This window comes from Callospermophilus lateralis, chromosome 9, assembly GCF_048772815.1.
Source record: "Callospermophilus lateralis isolate mCalLat2 chromosome 9, mCalLat2.hap1, whole genome shotgun sequence".
In the NCBI taxonomy this organism is placed as follows: Eukaryota; Metazoa; Chordata; class Mammalia; order Rodentia; family Sciuridae; genus Callospermophilus; species Callospermophilus lateralis.
This window is the reverse complement of record NC_135313.1, coordinates 65,019,892-65,041,305: the sequence shown is the minus strand read 5'-3', so window position 1 is coordinate 65,041,305 and position 21,414 is coordinate 65,019,892. Positions and strand designations below refer to the sequence as shown.

General features: G+C 32.7%; 1 protein-coding gene across 8 annotated transcripts in view; it reads right to left on the bottom strand.

The window, feature by feature from the left end:
- Window positions 1-21,414, bottom strand: part of LOC143407308 (sodium channel protein type 3 subunit alpha) — a 77,610-nt gene that overhangs the window by 18,798 nt on the left and 37,398 nt on the right. For all 8 annotated transcript variants that reach the window (XM_076866468.2, XM_076866466.2, XM_076866470.2 and 5 more), the window contains exons 13-17: window positions 20,960-21,198; window positions 14,564-14,737; window positions 13,280-13,636; window positions 11,037-11,507; window positions 185-305 (exon numbers count right to left, since the gene is read on the bottom strand). In XM_076866468.2, the coding sequence (XP_076722583.1) occupies window positions 185-305; window positions 11,037-11,507; window positions 13,280-13,636; window positions 14,564-14,737; window positions 20,960-21,198 (1,362 nt within the window). The remainder of the gene's footprint in view (window positions 1-184; window positions 306-11,036; window positions 11,508-13,279; window positions 13,637-14,563; window positions 14,738-20,959; window positions 21,199-21,414) is intronic.

Genomic DNA, 21,414 nt, shown 5'->3' with positions numbered 1-21,414 from the left:
ATAGTCTTTGCTATACTATACTCTAGAAATATAGACAGATGCACTTCTTTTTTTTTTTTTTTTTTGGAAGAGAAGAGGAAAAGAAAGATGAACATGACTTCAATATTTCTTTAAAAGATCTCCTTCAAATGAGGTATATGCAGTCTCTCTAAGGAAGGAGGGGAGAACTTGAGAGTTTGTTTACCTTCAGTAAAACAAGCTTCTGGTTTAAGGTCTTCCTCGGGTTCAATTTCAGCCTGTTCACCTTCACGGGGTGGAGCAACATCAACTGTGCTTCCTTCGGATGAGCTGGTTGCATTTAATTTCTGGAAACATAATCCCATTTCAAAGATATGAATTTTCTCCATTTTTATTCATCTAATTGGTAAATGCTCTGTTGGAGTGTCAAAAACTGGTAATGGTTGCATTTGATTCTACTAATACTACTGATAATTATTTATTAATAGTTTAACATAATTGAAGTCCTACTATTCAAAACAATGTGACTACTGACCTAATCCAGACAAAAGGCAAGACAGAAAGAGAGAAAGAAAGACATAGGCTTTAATGTGGATGAATTGGTAAGGAAGGATAATATTGATTAACTTATTTTTTGATGTAACTTTTATATAAACGTCACATTACATTACTTGCTAACATTAATCCTGTAGCCAAACCAAGAAGAGTTTGATAAAAGTTTGGTATACTGACATCTACTAATGATTATATTAATTAAAATGTGTCAAATCAAATCACAACTTCCACCTCTTTAGATGGAAAATTTCAGTACTGTCCATGTTTCTGTAATTTTAGAAAGGAAGGGCAGCACATTAACATTAGTCACAGTCATTACATTTCAACTTTGAGCTATATTTTTCTCTGGCTTACATAATTTTCTCCTTACTTTACTAGTAGAAAATGATGGATCTCTCCTCTCTCTCTCTCTCTCTCTCTCTCTCTCTCTCTCTCTCTCTCTCTTGAACTGCATAAATGAATTCAACACTTGCCAAAGAATTCTAAATTAAATGGAAATTTCTTCATAAATGGCATTGTCTAGGATCTGTATAGACTTTCATTAGAAGTCCATTTTGAATTCAACATTTGATCAGGCTGTGAATTTTTCCTTTAAATAAGTCATTGTGACATGCCAAATGGCTAGAAGAGTCACTTTAATGTGACAAGAATAAATACCTAATGTTTTCTGAAGTCACTTGGGAAGACATTATGAATGTGCAATGTTTTATAAAAACTGGCACAAAGACAGGACACACAGCCCAACTGAGGAAATGAGAAGGTTTTAAAATGAAAGAATAGCTCATGGATATGTTAATGGTTTCAAAGCCCCCAGCTAACTTCAACAGCTAACTGTTAGGTCACTCTGTCCTAATCTTATGAAAGAGTTAATGTGTGATTTTTAAACGGCCAAATGAATCCCTAAACACAAGTCATACTGGAGAAAATCTGACTCAAAATTCTGATTTATTTAACACATAATGCCAATGTGGTCTATTATTTCAAATCAAAGTTGAAGGGTAACACCCAGATTTACTTTCTGTGGTATGATTTTGAAGGTGACAATAGCCATTTCCAAGTAAATATATTAGGGAAATGACTTTTAAATCAAAATATGACTCCATAATACAGTCCTTCCTAGTCTGGAGTATGCTAAAAGGAGAAGTTAGGTCATCATTTTTGACTGATGGTTCTTAGGATTGTTATAAAATGAAATTTTTTTTTTTTTACCATTAAATTCCTCTGCATTTTAGAAACATGGGACAATCAAGACCTACTTTATTCTCCTGGGATTTATCTGTTTTGTACAGCCAGAGTATCTTTATTCTTCTAGAAAAGGCCTAGGAAAGTTACTACTAGGTACAGTTGTAGTTACCACTGAGTGATCAAGAAGATACTGGATAATTGCTTGGTTGCAATAACTAACTTCCCTCCCAACTTCACTGATAGTTTACAGGTTGGGCATTTTAGCTCTTGAGGAGCAACAGCAATAATATCTGCTGAATAAATAACACCAGTAAGAAATCAAGTTATTTGGAAGCTATTTATAAAAAGGTTCATGATTCATTTTCTTCCTCTGAGCTAATCCAAACTCAAAAATTTCTTCTGAACCTGGTCATGGTCCACATCCTTCTTGAAGTCTTTCTTTCTTGTATGATTTATATTTGCTAAATTTTTGAGTACATGTAGTCCTTTGTAATTCAGGCCTTTGACCACATATTTATACCAAGTACACACACATATTATATATCAAAAGATCTGGTATATCACCAATAGAATAGACACCAAATATTTATGTTAGGTTCACAAAGAGTTAATAAATGAATGCCTGAATGCATTTTTATATTACTTTTATGAAGAGAGTTAAAATGTTTAGATAATTTCATCTCTCCTTTTTGATAAAGTATAACTCAGTCATGACTGTAAGAGAAGTCTATGTAATTGTACTAGAAAATGAAATTTACTATTGAATGGAAATTATTTAATTTAAAATACTTTAATGTTAAAAACATATTTCCAAAATGCTTCTCTAAAACCTTGAAATTCAATAAAGAATTAAGAAGGAATATAGTAATAAATATTACATGCATATTCACACAAAAAATATACTCACCCTTCATTTTCCATTTTTATAATATAATTGGTAATATAACTGGCAATATAATGGTGAAGTGTTTAATTTTTCACATTATAATTGTCTATCATATAGTTTACAGTTACCTTATATTTAAATATAAATAATTATCTAAAACAGTGCTTCATAGCACAAGTAACAAAAGCCACTAACTTGAATGTGATTGAATCAACTGTTTATCAAGGATGAACCACTGAATGTATTTTGTTATTGATAGTCTGCAGATTTTAAATCTTTGTGAATGTGGCTAACATGTTTGGATGTAAATAATCTTGATATCCTAAATAGCTTTGGAGGTTATGTATTCAGACATCCTAAAGTAGAGAGGAATGGCTTTCAGTTAAATCACTTCTTTGCCTCGCATTATGAGGCACAACATGTCTTTTGAAAAAGATTTTGCCCCCGTTCTGCTCTTCTCCAAGAAGCAGAACCCATTTATACCGTGAATCATTTTGCTGTCATCCAGGAGGGTTTTTTTCCCCTCCTAATTATAAGTATAGTTTTTTAAACTTAGGCTCTGGAAGGCTTTCCAAAGAAAGTTTGGTGGCAGGAGAGTGGGGGGTAAGGGGATGTTGAACTAAAGGCTGGAAGATAGTAGACAAGAGCTCATTTCCCTAGCAAGGGTTCATGTGAGGCTTCCTTCCCCATAAAGGTTGACATAGAGTCAACTCTTCTAAGATGGACAATTAGGCTCAGTGATGTTTTCCTCTCAGTTAGAAATGCTATTACATTGTTTTATCAACTCCAAGGCTACATCAAGGGGGTGGGTACCGGAGATTGAACTCAGGGGCACTGGGCTACTGAGCCACATTCCCTGCCCTTTAGAGACAGGGTCTCACTGAGTTGCTTAGAACCTTGCTTTTTGCTGAGGCTGGCTTTAAATTTGTTATCCCCCTGCCTCATCCTCCTGAACTGCTGGGATGATGGGGTTGAACCATCATGCCCGGCAACGCTGCCTTTTTATGAGGGGAAGTATATATATTTAATCTATGAAATTATAAAAATACTAAACAATTTTAAAATAACAAAAGTGGTGAGTTTACCTGCATTAATAAATTAAAGCTTGAATTGAGTTCTTATTAAATTACATTAAATTGACCAATATACTGTTTGCTATCCTTTAATCACTACATACATAAAAGTTTACTGTTGTATATTTAAATTACTAATTTGAAAATTAATTAAGCATCTTTCATTCTTAACATTGACCTAATAGCAATCTACACTAATTCCACATATTTGTATAATCTAACCATGAACATTTTAGCATTCATACTCTAGTAGATGGTAGTTTGTTACAATCTTATTATAGCCACACCAAAAATGACTCCCAAATTTATATAAAAGCATGTAACTGATTTAAAAGCAAATAACTGATAATTAAGTATAAAGAATAACTTACTTTCTTTATATTGCCATAGCTGTGAAACTATAATGACATAAAAAAAAAAAGCAAAGAAACCTGAAATGAAATTTACCACATTAAGGAACTCAGTGACTAAACTGAATAACTAAAATGAATAGTTGTTTTGAAGTAGTTAAAATGTAATTGTTAATATAGGAATAACAACAGAAAGCTTCCATATAAAACCATATAGTACAAGCCCAAACTTGTTTTCTTGTACTATTTTCTCCCTAAGCCTTCCAATATTTTATGGCATTTAAAGGTTAGATTCCTCCATCCCTTGTAGAAACTCTTGAGTCTACAGAGGGATGATAATTTAGGCTCTACAAATGCACGCTGGAAAGCAGGTTTTGAGATGCAACATTCTCCAGGCCTAATTCAGCCACAGAAAACATGCCTGGCTGTAGCAGAAGCCCGGCGCAATGCTGTGGAAGCTGCACACTGATCCAAGAACCATGTTCTCAAAGACATGGTACCTGAATATGAAGTGTTCAAGAAGTATACCACCAGTACCATTCAGAGGAATGGGTTATTTCAACATTTAAAAAATAACAAGAATTCACAACCAAAAAGGCTATGAGACCATTTTTCCACCCTCTCATATCACATGACCTTGTATGGAAATTCCCCTTTACGATGAATATTACCCTTGATTTTTATCCAATTAAATAATGAAATTTAACTTTCAGAGATGGAAGAGAATGTTAGCAACTGGCCTACTTCCACTGAAATGCGCTCACATTTCATTTATTTTCAGTCAGCTCTTAAATGTTTGACTCTCACAAACTGCTGCATGATTCAAGAGACAAAAGATTCAGCCATTACAGATTGCCTTTAAAAATCTAGCCATTTCTCTCAAACATTCTGGATTTTGTCTTACTAGTAGAAGAGGAAAGTCTTTTGATCACACATACTATCAGGGCCTTAGTCTGATCTTTGGATATGCATACCCATATCTTGACTTATCATATTTCACTTGAAAAATAGGCAGCCTCCTATTGAAGCTGTTTGGTTGCTGGTCAAAGGCAGAAAGAAAATGGCTTATATTTTAATGGCTAATATTTTAATATTTAACCAATATCTCTTTTTTTTTCTGATCACTTGTCAACTGATTAAAAATATAAACTGCCACCATTTGATTTTGTTTTGACATATGTTCAGAGCACAACATCATTAGTGTTGCTTTTGTTTAAAAATAGCTTGATAGGAACACAATATATGAAACTGAAAATAATTACATTGTGTATGAAGAGTAGGGTAAAAGGGCATCAATAGAAATGGTTCTAAATGGTTATCCACAAACCCATCCCTGCCTGTCAGAAAGGACATTTGGGTGACACTGGCAGCATAACAGAGGAATGGAGAGCTCAAGTTGTCCTCCCTTTCTTTACTCTTCAAAGTCAAAACAGCATCATTCCTTCCGCAGAAGGGCATGTGCTCAGGACTTCAGTCCAGCATCTCACAGTTCCCATCAAAGCTTCAAAAAGGAGGGCATACTGCAATGAATATGGTATAAAAGACAATTTGCCAGTACCAATTAAATCTAGTCTGCTTGTGTAAAAAAAAAATCAGATTTTCTTCAGTGAATACTAATGCTATCTTGCACCTAACACTAAGTCAATGTTAAATAAAATTTACATAAATGATTAGAATTTTTTTTCTATCATTTATTAATAATCTTATTTCTTAATTTGTTGTATTCTACAGCTAATTCTCCATTTCTCCAGGGAAAAGGAAAATATGTGCAAATTAAACCTAGAAACAACCCCAAACTCTAATTAGATATTCTTTGTATCAAAAGTCCTGGAAAAGTTCAATACTTCTGAAATTTTTACTTTTACTTTATAATTTTCCCTCCCAGAACCTGCACTTTGGCTGAGCTATGAAAAGGAGAAAGTAGATTCTAGAAGGTTAACTAAAGGCTTAGTTAACCCACAAAGCTATAGTAATCTTGGGAGATGCCCTTAACTCCTAATAAAACTATAATTAATAATCAAAAGTAGTAAATTCTCCAAGTTTCTTTTTTGCCTGCTTGGTTTTGCGTAGAATATTGAGGAAGAAATTAACATATATAAGGAAAATTCCAAATCAAAAATGAGTACATTAAACCAATTACTTAATGATCAGGATGTAATGAATTTTTTCTTTCTATATCATGAGATTTTCCTTCTTTAAATTACTTTACAAAGATCATTATGGTTTTACAGATACTCAAATCAACAACTTTCCTAACCTACTGAAAATCCAAGATATGTGGTGTCCAAATGCATAAACAGACTATGGCCCTTATTCTCCAAAAACTCAATGTTTACCCTACTTTTTTTTTTTTTTTTTAATAGAGCCTTTCCCAAATACATGAAAGCAAGCATTTCCATCTGGAATATATGAATTAAAGATTATATACATGAATCTGAATATAATGATATGAAAATGGCAGTACTATCAGGACAAAAAACTGTGACTCATTTTAGTAATAAAATTTACTTATAAGGGCTGAATCATCAACAACAAAAAGGTTGTGGTCTTAATTTGATGAAATAAAAGCAGAGAAATAAAAAAATGCATGCTCTCTTAAGTCTTTGATTATATTGAATCTTTAACATTCCTATCATGTTTTAAAATAGATATTATAAATCCTATGAGCATGCAATTATTGCTTTTAAAAATCTAAAAGAGTAAACTGGGAAACTCATTAGCAGAACTAAATGTGATGTTGGGACTTCCCATCTTTCCTGACCATGCTGTGATGTCACACGCTTCAGCAGAGAGCAGCTGGGCGAGTCTAGCGCTTCCTTGCCACGGCAGGGGAAGGAACAGAGCCGAGAAGCATGCAGGCCAGTCAAAATCATTTAGAAAGTGATTGTACATGTGCAACTTGCTTGGGTAACCCGGGTAAAAGTGGTGGCACGAGCCTCTGGCTGGTTAAAAAACACCAGAGCTGCGTTCCTGATGGCTCCAGCTTGATTTTACCCCTGTGAGAAGTAAGAATGGTAAGCAGTGAAGGTCACAGGATGACATTGCCAGACTGAATTTGGAATTCAACTTCAAATATGATTGTTAAAAGCATTTATTCTATATCCTTCACTTAGGAAGACAAATCAATGACCTCTTAAGACGTATGTTTTGAAGATATATAGTTACATAAAAATGCTAAGAAATCATGATTTTGTGAAATTTAGAATGCTAAAAAAAAATCTTCTACAATAGAGTTTGTCACAAGATTTGTACAATTATAAGTTTTCTGAGAAGAAAAAAAATACTATTAAATCTATGCCTTCGGTTGTCTTACATTATTTTTTCATGCAGTGCTTTATATTTATTTCCATTATTTTCATACCTGCCTGTTTATGTTAGTGGTATACATATATACAAATATAATATGCACACTTTTGTAATACATATTATGTAATTTATGAAATAAGAGCAGTTCATATTTTCATCTCTAAAAACTCCTAGGGATCATTTATCCCATGCTATCCATGCCAGGCAGACTTTATTTCAAAATGAGGGAAAGAAGAGAGGAGATGGAGTTTTCACATACCACCTAAGTTAATGAGTTAATTTACTGCTTCCTCTTAAAACAGAAAATGTGTGTAATTTTTTGTAACATATTTATTTTTTATTTGTTCTTTTTAGATATACATGCAGTGGAGTGTATTTTAACATATTATACATACATGGAGTATAATTAGAATCCCATTCTCGTGGTTGTATTATTTTTTCTTTTTTCCCTTTTTTAGTGAGAAATATATAACCTATACTTTGGTTAGGTTTAGCCTATGTGGTTGCTCAGTTTTTCAGCAAAGAAAAGGAATGTTCTGTGTTCTCCAAAGCAGAGCTCAATATTTTTTTGCTAGTTTGACCAAAAATCTCGGAAACATGAACCAAAAGTCCACTACTTATGTGTGTGTGATACCTTTTTAAAAAGCCTAACAATGGAAGCGAATGCAAAACTGTAATGTGACCAGTCATCAGTTTTTGAAATTTTGGATCAAAATTGTTTTTAGTTGGAACATTCTATAATAGTAGAACATGCGGATCTTTCGCTTTTATTTTTCAAAACTGCTTTTTATCTTGTATGTGAGCACACATGAGAATTGCCCTATTACTTATTTAGAGTGTTTTGGGTACTAATTTGAGCACATCACCCTTATATAATGTATTGTTGAATTTAGTAGTACTGTACAAGATCATTTGAAAATTTATTCTTTCTTTATAAAACATATAATTTCATATGTACTTTTGATGATTTTCCACTAATATATTTTTATAATGTAAACAATTTCATTTTGTTCTGTAATTGGATTCCATGTATTCAAAATTAAAGCTTAAAAGAGAATAGAATGGTTTTAAAATTCACACAATAAAAAATTTTTGTTCAAGTAGTGAATATTTTGAGGACTGATGATGAGGAAAAGACTATCTCAATATTCCAAATTTGTAGTTTGAAGCACTAAGAAGAAATATCTATAAACTTAAGAAGGTTTTATAGTATTTTGAAATCCAGCTATTTGGTAGAAGGAAATTAAGATATTTACTTTTTATAAATGTGATGTCACAAAACCTTAACTTAACAAGTTTCTTTAACTCTTTGACTTTTCTTGACTCTAAGCTACTCATGCTATTTTGTCCCTAGTCTTCTCTCAATTTTGCTTTACAATTAATTCTTTGGTGAGCACTTCTGTTTCCAGGGAACCAAATTATTATAAAATTGCAACATCAAATCTATTTTTAACCCTGACCTCTTATTCAGACTCCAATTCCCAACACCATCACCTCTAATTCAGCATAATTGTCTCATGGTATTCCTGAGGCTCAGTTTCAGGACCCCCTCCGAATACCAAAATCTGTGGGTGTGCATGATATAAATGTGCTTAGTATTAGCATATGACCCATGCACAACCACCTTTATATTTTAAGTCATCTTTAATACCTAATATCATGTAAATGCCAAATAAAGAGATGTTATGCTATATTTTAAGGGAATAATGGCAAGATAAAATGTCTGTTCATATTAAAATTTTATTACTGATTTGAGTTTGGTTGAATCTCTGGATGTGGAATCCACAGTTATGGAGGGCTGATCTCTCTTCCACATAAAGCGTGTAACCTTTTAAAAAGACCATTCTATACAATAGCATTGACATTTTTCTAATTTCCTGGATTCTTTAGGTTTGTGAAATTACCAGTTATAGTTACTCATAATCCTAGCCCCAAATGTCATCATCTCATTGCTATGAGATGATCATTACCACACTCTCCAAGATAATCTCTCTTACCTCTCTGAATTGTCTACTTTTGATACCAAATAAATGTTTCCAATCATTTTCCTATTTCCTTCCTCTCTTTCAGAACAAATCCTTATTGATTAAGCAGGCAATTCCAAACTCTGACTTACTTCAAAACTTTACAATCTTCACCAATACTTTATTAATGATGATTGTTTTACATTCTTATTTTAATACCAAGAGCTCACTCTCAACTTTGGCTTTCCTTTTGAAAGTTTCTGCTTTTTATTTTCTGTTTGTCTCTATTTGACCCAAACTTTCAGGCCTATTTCAATTTTATCTCTTCCATTTGACAACTACTCTTGCTGTCCTCAACACTTACAACTTTATATGCAGTCCTGCAACATTAAACTTTTAAACAGGTCTTTAATAATTTTGTGAAAAGTGTTAGCTCACTCAAAGCTGTTAAGATCTCCCTGAAGGAGAATTATAAAGCTCTTCTTTAACTCTTCCTTACCCGTATTATCCAATAGAGTGCAAATTTACAAAAAGTGGTCAATAAATGCTTGTTAATTAATTGGTGTTTCTTCTTAAAGAAATCTATATCAGATGATGAAAAAAGGAATTAGAATTAAATTCTTAGTTTACCAGAAGGAGCAATATAAATTAGAAGTGAACTCATCAAGCATACTTTGGTGGAATTCAGAGAAAGAATATTGCTACCTCATTTTGTAAATACTTCTACTTTTTTCAAAATATTTTAAAATTTACTATTATATTTTAGCATCTGATTCCCATGGTGTCAACATTATACCCTCAAGCTAAAACATGTCTTTTATGACTCCATCTGTGCTAGATTTGCTTCCAAGTGTATATAAGAAGATTATAAATAAATAATAGTAAAAGTTTAATCCTGTTCTTCACAGCACAGAATTGAAGAATTGATGCCATTAAACTACTATCATAAGATTCTATGAATTCTAACCATGAGATATGTACATTTGTCCCTTCCTTTTCCTCCTTCCTTCCATCCTTTCCAACTGGTAATGACAGTAACAGCAGATTTTCTATCTACAGTTTAACTGTAATCCTCAAATGGCACTTTTCTAAGTAGTTCACTAACTTAGTATTTTCAAGTTAATCTGGAAGACTTGATCATGCAAATGTGCTCATCTTTGACAAGACAAATGAAATCAGTACTATTTGAACTTTCCTAATAAATATAATATGTCCATGAATATAATACTTTCATAAAGAACTCTATCAAAGTGAGTAAAGAGGTGAACAGAAATACACAATACTTTTGTATTAAGAATCATAGCAAAACCTAATATAGAAAAGAAGGAGATAACACTAGCATAATTATAAAAACCATAGTTCACTGATTTTTCACAAGAGCATAATGTAGTATAGAGTAGACTTTATTAAATAAAACTCTTTTTTTGTAAGGCTCCAATTTCAACCAAACTTTCCAACTAACGAGAAAATGACCATACTGAGTGTTCAGAATGGCGATTTGCTGTGAAATGCTGAAATCTCTATGTACTTCCCAATTTCTCATAATTTTAATTACCATATGACTTCTATATTACTTTTCTTTTCATTGCTAGGATCAAACTCAGAATCTTACTCATACTAAGCATGCACTCTACCACTGAACTACATCCCAATCTCCATATTAATTTTTAATAATGCACCTAAACACAGTAAAAATACTGAATAACCATACTGTGTGGCTCTTACAGGAAATACAACCCAAACTTACAAGCATTCTTACCTCTTTGCTTTCTTCTAGTTCTGACTCGCTGCTGAACTCTTCAGTATTTAAGTTTTCAAAGTCGGACTCTCCAACAGCAATTGGCACTGTTACAGTGAGGCTGGGGTTGTTTATGAACGACATATAATCATTTTCATCAATTACGTATTTTTCAACACTGCTTCCAGTACCTACACCACTGGTGGTTCCATTTCCATCTTTGAGATAATTAAGCTCTTTGCTTATTTCAATTCCAGTGTTATTGGACATGCAGCTGTCTATTTTGTTGCCTTCATGGATTTCTATGACTTTTGGCTTTCTAAAGAAAGCTTTTCGGAAACATTCCCGTATCTTATTTTTCACATAATCGATTCCCTTTTGCATCCTTCCTACTGCAATTTGGAGATTGTTCATTTCATTATCATCATCAGTAGCAGCAAGGTTGTCTGAGCTGAAAGAACTCAGCAATAAGGCCAGAAAGAGGTTCAGAACCTAAAAGAAAAGAAGAAGGCAAAAAGTTCTATTAGTATTGAAGTATGTGTAAAAATAACAGGCTAAACAGGGAACTCAGATCTTAGCTAAAATTATTTTAACAAATGCTTCTTGAATGCTTATTATATTTCAGACACCATGTGGAAATCACACACTATTTAAAGGACCAGATATCGTCTACCTGCTGTAAAGGCAAAACTGAAAAACAGGCACCTCTTCCTTCTCACAGAGAACACTAAGAAAGGAGATCTAAGGTTTAAATGGTATCGACTCAGACTCTTCAGTGAGAAGTCAAAACCTCATGTTTAAAGATTTGCCAAGAAGAAAAAAAATATACTTCAATTTTAATCGTTTTACTATATCTTACCAGTTTGTCTAGTCAATGTCTAGCTTCATGTGTATAAATAATAAACTTATTTTTTTAATAGCCTTCTAATCTTTACATAAACAATATACTTGAAATACAAATTCCTTACAAATTACTTTTGTAACAGTAGAAATTTCTAAATGCAAATTATATAAGGCTCAACACATTTCCCATCAAATATACTTTGAAATTTATGTGTTCAAATATCTTAACAGATGGAGAAAAATCTAAAATTATTCCAAGGTTTAGGCTAGACCCATATAATGTAAATTACTTTTTCTTTCTTCATTTTTGTTGAGAAAATATGAGGAAATGTTAATTCTCAGAGTGTCATCAGGATATATAGAAAAATTACCCAATTAACCAAACAACCATAGCAGTACAGGAGTAATTCCCAATTTCTGGTGTAAAAGGAAATTTATTTATAGGAATATTTTTAGCTTGAAATGTAATTATTGAGTTCCAGCATATGTTACATCATAGACAAATGCAAAGCTAGAATCCTATCTCATTTCCTTTTATCTGTATCAGATATTGTTAAGAATCTGGAGCTTTCTAATTTACTATTCTGGGGGCGAAATTTCCATGTTCACAGGTATCTCATTAGTATTGTTTTGAGTAATTTTTTTTGTTTAAAATATATCCTTAAAGGGAAGGATTAGTAGGACTGTGCAAAGAAATCCTTTGTTTACACAAGACTAAGAAATTCAACCACTAACACATTTATACAAATTTTACTTTCACATTAATGCTTTTAAGTAATAGCTAAAAGTAAGTCTTTTAAATCTGATCAATGTCCATGCATATGAATGAATCAAACTGCAATAATTTATTTTTCTTTATTAAAGCAAATTTAGGGAATAACATATTTAGTACTCTGGTAAATTATTTGGATAATTATACTCCACAGCTAAAATATAATGCTCTATTTCATTGAATTTGTCTTCAAAATTTGCTAGTATGAACCCATGCCCCTGAGTTAGCAAACAATATGAACTATAGACATGTAAAAAGGAACTTTAATAAAGAATGCATAACTATTTTAGGTTCAGTGGAGATTGTCTTATAAAACTAACATTAGGATAATATTAGTCTTAATAATAAAAATGCATTTTGAAGAATCAAGTAAAAGCAAATTGGTATTTATGACTTCTGAGCTTTCATTAGATAGACCTCACTTTATTCTCATATCAACCATGTGATTTCAGTTTTGTTCTTCCAGGGTCATAGATAGGGAGCCTCAGTCTCGGAGAAGCTAAGTAACTTTCCATTCTCAGAGGGCCAGTAAGAGGATTTGAGACTAAGTCATTTACTATAAAATCATACATATATTTGCCACTCTGGCCTTCTTTATCTACTAATATTGTTTTTTTTTTTATGATGAGCATGTGTAACACATACGTACCACAAGGTTCCCAATGACCATGACCAACATGAAAACAATAAGGCACATGGTTTGACCAGCAACCTCCATACAGTCCCACATGGTCTCTATCCACTCTCCACATAGCACACGGAATACAATCAGAAAGGAGTGGAAGAAGTCGTTCATGTGCCAGCGTGGGAGCGTGCAGTCTTCATTGATCTTGCAGACACATTCTTTGTAGCTCTTTCCAAAGAGCTGCATGCCAACCACGGCAAAAATGAAGACAATGATGGCCAACACCAAGGTGAGGTTTCCCAGCGCCCCCACGGAATTGCCAATGATCTTTATTAGCATATTCAGTGTGGGCCAGGATTTTGCCAACTTGAAAACTCGAAGCTGTAATCAAATGGAAAGATATTCTGAGTGTTAACCGTGACATAATTTTGGAAGTTACCATCATTTTACAAGTATATGACATTGTAAACCCATGCCTGTTGAATAAGCTTATGTTTCTTCATACTAAATTAATTCAACTTCAAATCCAGAAAAAAATAGTGTCAATAATACTAGAATCATTAATTAGATCATATTATTTAAAAGCAAAAAAATTTAAGACTCATTTCTGATTTATCAAAAGATATAACCATGAACACAAATTGCTACTTTGATTGGAAACATTTTAAAATTTATCAACTAATGTCTCCTCAGACTCTATTTTAGAAACTGAAAATAAACATCAAAGCTATTAATCATGTATCCTTCATAGACCATTATAAAATGAAAGTGAAACAAATTACTTTGTTGAAAAGATAGAAAGTTTTTCTTACAATTTGAAAAAATATACACATATACTTAATTTCCAATAAAAGCCTACATATTTTTAATATAAATGTTTTCCTATAATTCAGAAAAGTTTCTATACTATTTAAAACACTAAAGGCATCAAATAATTTTCTGAATCTTGTTCAAAAGTAGTACCTACTAATATCATAGAGTTGATAAAAATTTAAGATTAATACAGGCCCACCATTTTTATTTGCATTTCTTTACATACTATAATGCAAAAAAACCCCAGAAATTTATGACATAATTTTAAAAAACATATATGTTTTATATATCATCCTTATAAAGTGTTTCAACTACTTTTATTTTTCTTTGAAAATATTCTTGGCTTTAAAGAGAATGTTTGTGTATTTTCTTAGGATATCACATATTGATGTAAATTATAACATCGTTACAAAAGCTGAAGTTAAGTGTAAATATACATCTCATAATATGTTATTCAAATGAGAGATTTGATGTAAATGTAGGGTATGCAGGTACCAGTCTGAAGGATCGCAGTACAGACAGTCCCTCCACATTTGCCAGACCCAGTTCCATTAAACTCAGGCTGACGATAATTCCATCAAAGATATTCCAGCCTTCTTGGAAATAATAGTAGGGATCCATGGCAATGATCTTGAGAACCATTTCTGCTGTGAAGATCCCAGTGAAAACCTAAAGTAAAATAGAGAGCAGCACTTCAATGGCACTGAAAAATGGTACTTTAGGATTTTATAAAGAAGAATGTTAATGAGTAAAAATATTTAAACTTTAAATTTAGCATCAATTCAAGTTTAACATTCCCCAGCAAGGTAGTAATTTGTTAGGTGGGTTTGGCTCAGTTAGCAAATCGGCTGGATTTCCAGGGAAAATATAGATGTTAAAACATTTCACCATTCACATTTTAAATTTGATACCTGAAAAATAGCTACTGAATTATTGCCCTTTGGCACACTATGCTTCTACATGCAGATTTATTTGGGAGAATAATTTTGTATCAGGAACAAATCTAAAAGTTAATGAAAGTTAATAAAAATTAGTTAAAATTTGATTAAAATATATATATATTTTGTTCTGGATTTTGTGTTTTTAAAACAGACAGTGTTTTAGTTCTATAAGTTTATAAACATTCCTAAAAGAAGATTATTTTAAAATAATAATCTTTGGGTGCATGCCTCAGAATTAAGGTTAATTCATTAATAGAGCACAGAGCTAGAGATTTACTTGAAATCATCAAGAGTACAAACTAAGTATGCATATACCCATAATTATGATCAAGAAATTATTTGAGTGGCTAGATAAAAATGTGTATTTGATAACAAAAAGAAAAACAATGAAAGACAGTCAACATTGTTTTTTAACTTAAAACCACAGGTGAAGCCAGGTGCCCTTGCTTATGCCTATAATCCCAGTGGCTCAGGAAGCTGGGGCAGGAAGATGATTTGAAAGCCAGGCTCATCAAAGGCAAGGTGCTAAGCAATTCAGTGAGACCCTGTCTCCAAATAAAACACAAAAAATAGGGCTGGAGATGTGGCTCAGTTGTTGAGTGCCCCCGAGTTCAATCCCTGTTTTTAAAAAAATGACAAAAACAAAAACCCACAGGTGATGATATACAAGGACATGAAGAGTTATGGAACTCCTCTTGCAGAAAGTCTTTTAAAGCAATTTTCTTAATTCTCTTTTAAGTAAAGACTGCATTTTATGATCACAAAGTTCAGCTTTCAATTTAAGAAAGTAAATCAGACTTTGAATTTGAAGGAATTATGTTAAAATAACAATATTATTAAAATTAGTTGGTGCTCTAAAACATCACATTAATTTAAAAAGAAATCTTGACCACTCTTATAAAAGTATAAAAGTAGCTAACATCTCATTTTCCTAATTCCAGCAAGATCTAAGGAAAATGGCTATGCCAGAAAACAGCCTCACTGCTGTTAGTCATGCATTCATATAATTAGAAATAAGATGCATTTTACGACATGAAAATCTAGGAACTTAATGGAATTAACTTTGAAGAATATATATTTTTTTTCATTTTATGAATAAGAACAGCTCACCATGGGATTTTTTTTTTCAGATTGTGAGTTTCCCTAAGTGAATTTAAGTTCTAACTTACACAAATTTGATTTTTTATATAAGATTTTTAGAATAGCTATTATTTGAACAAGGCACCCTGGCAATAGGAATGCATTAAAGTGAGCTAGATATTCTCTATCTAAATGATCTTCAAATATCTCTTCTTAGAAAATCATGAGGTTATCTTTTTAGGTCTTCTGAAATGACTAAGTCTCCTGCATTTAAAAACCTAAATTCATTATCTTTAAAAACCTAAATTCATTCTCTTTAAAAACCTAAATTCTCTTTCATCCAAAACATAATACTACCATGCAACTTCTCTTTAAAAATACTGCAGTTACAATTTGCAATTCAAAATAAAAGCTATATCATTTTGAATGCTTTTAATTTAGGCTTCCAAATCATTATTTTTGATACATTTTAGTCTAGATTTAGCATTGTCAGATTGGCTGGGAAAGTTTATATGATGAAGAGGTTATCTAACCTACTATGACTGGTGGACTCTTTCCAACTTTTAGAGAAGCTGAGGGAGGATGAGTTTTAAAATAGCTTCCTAAAAAACAACAACAACAACAAAAATGAATTCCTATAAAAACACATAGTTTTCTTATAGAAACTCAGTGGAGATTTGATGTCTTCCAGATACTCAAATTTGATTAAACTAATCAGCAAAGAACTGATTGAATTTTTATGTACTGCAAGAACAGGATACAAAAAGGATCACTTTAATTCAAGACTAAAGGATTCACAACTCTTTTGTGTTCTTTTGTTATTGTTTCAACCAAAACCTTTAAATCTTCATCTATAAGTCAGTATGAACTTATTGGAGCAGCAATAAGCTATTCCATAGACATTCAAATATTTTAATGGGCAAACTAGAAACTCCACACAAAATATGACATACAACCACCTAAATGGTATAATATAGTTTGAAGACAGCTAAGTACACATGAAATACTTTCCAACTCTTTTCCTCTCTATATAAAATATATATTATTTTTCATATGTATAAATATTATAAAGGTTGTTGTGAGTATTAAATAAGATATATAAAAATTATAGTCAAATTGTTTTGAAAATTAAGCTATGACTTATTGATATGTTATTATTAATTATAATGAGGTTTCAGTCCACAGAGATAGAGAGATCATAAATTTTCTTATTCTCATAGTTAGATCACTCAAGTCTGTTCCCTGACATCTATGCTTTCCATCTTCATGAGCCTGTTTCCCCAACACTAAATTCAATTACTGATGGTTCTATTACCAGCAATCTACTAGTCATCAGTTCCCTGTTCTACTCCACTACCTCATTACTTAGGTCACCACCATAAAGTCATGGAATTGTAGATATAGGAGGAAATGAAGTTTGCTAATCAACACAGTCATTGATTATGTGTGTTGAGAAAACAGACCCAAGGATATAAGTGACCTTTTTCAGAACCACACAGACACCTAGCATTGACTCTTGGACTAGGACTCAGATTTTGTACTTTAGATCAGTGTTTTTCCATTTGTTTACCCTAAAATCCAACATCTATTTATCTTGTGCTTCCATACTCAATTGGAAGTCCATAAAACCTCAATTTCCTGCTCTATTCTGACAAATTTCCAAAATATTCTTCACCTATTCAATTTCCCTAACTGTCCAATATCCTGGGAAAAACACAAGAGCTAGAACAGAAATATTTTCCATCAGTGTTTCAAAGAAAGGTTCAAGAGGTTAATAGCATATATAAGAGGAAGGAAGAAGGAAGCTGTTTAATGAGCACATGCTACATGCCAGGCGCAGAGATAGGTGTTTTCACATTACCTCATTCGACTTTCACAACGGCTCTCAGATATGGGTATTATTACATCCATTTCAATAATAGAAAACCAAGACTCAGATTGTTTGTTATACTTTTCCAGAGCCCATATTATTAATAAGCATGGGCTACTATGGTCAAAACCAATTTTGCCTGACTTAGGAGCTTGTGTTCTTTCACAAAAATATGCTTCTCCAAGCAGCTCTTTTGGGATAGAATCAACCAGTGGATTTTTTTTTTTATCAAGTGACCATTATGTGAGCATAGTTGGAGACACAAAAGAAAAAAGTGTCATGACCTCTTGCATTGAGTAATTTATAAGAGACTGAAAATCCAAACTCAAGGTATAATATACAACCTTGCTTTATTCACAAGAGTATTAGGAGTTAAGAATGTTCATATGGACTGAGTGTCATGTTAGAGGAGATGTCCCTGAAGTTGGACCTTAAAAAATACAAAGAATTGAGATGAGTGAGAACATTGCAAATATGAATGTAGAGAACAATAACAGATAAATATTTTGTTACATGTACATATATAAATATGAGTGTGGTATTTATATTTGTGTAGTATATATGTGGTATAGCTCTCAGAGATGGGCACAAGGTTCTTCTGATGGGGCTGTTTTGACTGTTCATGAAAAAAAATGGAGATTAGTACTAGAAATATTGTTTTACAAGTAGTTTTACATCAAAAAGACATACCTTGAAAGAAAAAATAATGGGTCTTCATATCAAGTTTATATAAAAAATAAAGGAAAAGTAAACCGTAATATAATATTCCTACCTTTGGAGCCAGAAGGTCACTAGTTTAGGTAATATAAAATTGAAATGATGTTGACAGTACTTCTAATAAGCTGTGGGAAAGATGACCTTCCAGCTGGCCCTGATTTCATCTAAAGTAATCCTTGAACTATGATCTATAACAATTGTAAATATAGGACTTGAACAAAAGTTATACCACTAGAGTAGGTAATTTCTAGCATTGATGAGTGAAAAACATACCTTAATAGGAATCAGAAGAAAAGTTCAAAAACAAACAAAAGATAAATTAGGCAGGGATGGAGGTACTGGAAAGATCAAGGAATGCATCAGGAAAAAAACCTCAGCATCACAGGTGCTAAAGTTGAAGAACATGGTGGGTACTCTCCTGAATCTAATAGTGCAGAAAAGCTGAAGTGACTTATTAAGGAATACTGCAATTGTCTGCCCAGAATTCCTTTCACCCCTTCTGCTGGGAATTCTTCCTCCACTTGCTTGATGCCTCAGGGCTGCCATGTTTTCAAATGCTGCCAACGCTGATGAAGAGGAGGTGGGCAGCTACCAACCTATGCCTAACGCACTTCTATCATGAAGGTCATCGAATTGGCACTCAAAAATTTGAGATCTAATCTTTTTCTAGTGCAGAGGATAGAAGATGTAAAACCTGTGAGCTGTGGCTGAATGTTTTCTGCCCTGAATACAAAAGACACAATCAGTGTTTGGGCTACATCCAAGAACTGTTCCTGAAAACCAACTGCAAAAGCCCCTTTACAAAGCTTTAGTGATTCACCTTTTCTTTTCATTCTGTGAGTCAGTTTCCCCACCCCTCCAACCGGGGTTGAATTAGTAAAGAGGAAGATCTTGATAAATTATCTATGTCCATCCTAACTCATAACATCCTGTTGAAACCAGTAGGAAAGAGATGGTGGGAGAGAGGGGGAATCAGACAGAGGAAAGAAACTAACACTTTCATGGATTAGACATTTCATTTAAAATGAATGAAATAGCTTTTTTTTTTTTCCCCCACTGATTAGAGACCTTAGGCTCAAATAATAACTTTCAAAAAGCCCACAGGTATTAAAAGCCTTAGGAACATGCTGTTTGGGAGGTGTTACCCTTATTAGTAACTTTCTGTTAAAAAGAAGATGGAGATTTCTAATGTGAAAGTGATATGAATAATAAGTTATCTTCCTTCAGGCATGAGAGAATGCTTCTAAAAGCACACTAGATAGTCACAATTGGAAGTTCCTGAACCTCAAAGCTCTGATCAGATCCCTAGGATTAGAAAGAATGATGCTATCACCTTTAGGGCTTAATAAACCAAACAGCATCCATCTTTATTGATGACTCTATCACCCTTAAGGAAACAATGTACTCCAGGTATATACTACTTGCCAGAAACTACAAAAGGAATTGCTTATCCCATATATTTTTATCTGAAACATTTCCAGGCATTAGGCACTAAAGATACATTAAAATAAAATAAACATAATCACTGATATTTGGCTATGATCTTTTCTTAAGATAGTCTTAAGTATTAAAACTGAGTGTTCAATTATAAATAAGGGTAATTTTTATGAGGAAAAGATATTTGGTATTTTTAAGGTTAAAACTACGAAAAACTGTCTAACACAGAGAGGTCACAGTAGGCAAACTTGTTCATCCATTTTAATTGTTTTCTTTTGCATGTAGATTTAGGAGGAAATGTACATTAGCACAAAGAAGTATGGTCAAGTAATTTGGATCTTAAATAGGGCTAACTTACAAATGCATTTTTGCCATTTGTTTTCTTCCATGACTATCACTTAAGCAATTCATTAATTTGAAACAATTATGCTTGCCCCTTCCCCATTTAAGGAAATCCAAACCTTGGTCACCCTCCAATAGACATGATTTTTTAAAAACCTGTGTCTGTTAATGCTATCACCTTAGGACTGATAATCAGGATCTTGTGATTCCTCTGGACCTACATTTTCAGTAAAAAATAGACAGAAGATTGTGGGGAGTTTATTTATTACTGTTGACACCACGATCAGTCTGCACCAACATTAGCCTCAACAATCAGCATTGATAGTGGGTGAATTTTAGAATATATCTTCTAGATTCTCTGTAATATTCCTTTAGTTGTTTTTTCTTATGAAGAAAGAAGATATAATTTGTGGGGTTTCAACATAGGACACATGTCTCCTCACCACCTTTGGTCTACCTCTTCTACCCCTACACAGGAAATAAGTAAATTTCAAATGAACTTACCAGGTTTCCTACAGTTAACACACTACTGAATTGGTCAGTCATGGGGTAGTGTTCCATGGCCATAAAAAGGGTATTTAAGACAATGCAAATAGTGATGGCAAGATCAACAAATGGATCCATGACGATTAAATTCACAAGATGCTTTACTTTTAACCAGGCATCGCAGCAATCCCAGATCAAGAACACATTGGCAAATCTATACCAGCAAGGTGGACATTTCTGTCTAGACTCTTCAAGTTCTAGGAGGATAACAAAAAAGAGTAGTAAGTAACAATAAAAATGAATTATTGTTGCTAGTAGACTACATATTGTTTGACAAAATTGATGCTTACTTAGGAATAGAAATTCATATTAGCTTAACAAACTTGACAAGACAGTCGCACTAAATAGACTTTCTCTTTTAAACACAGAAAATGAACATTTCAATCATTTTTATTCAAAATAATGATTAAAGA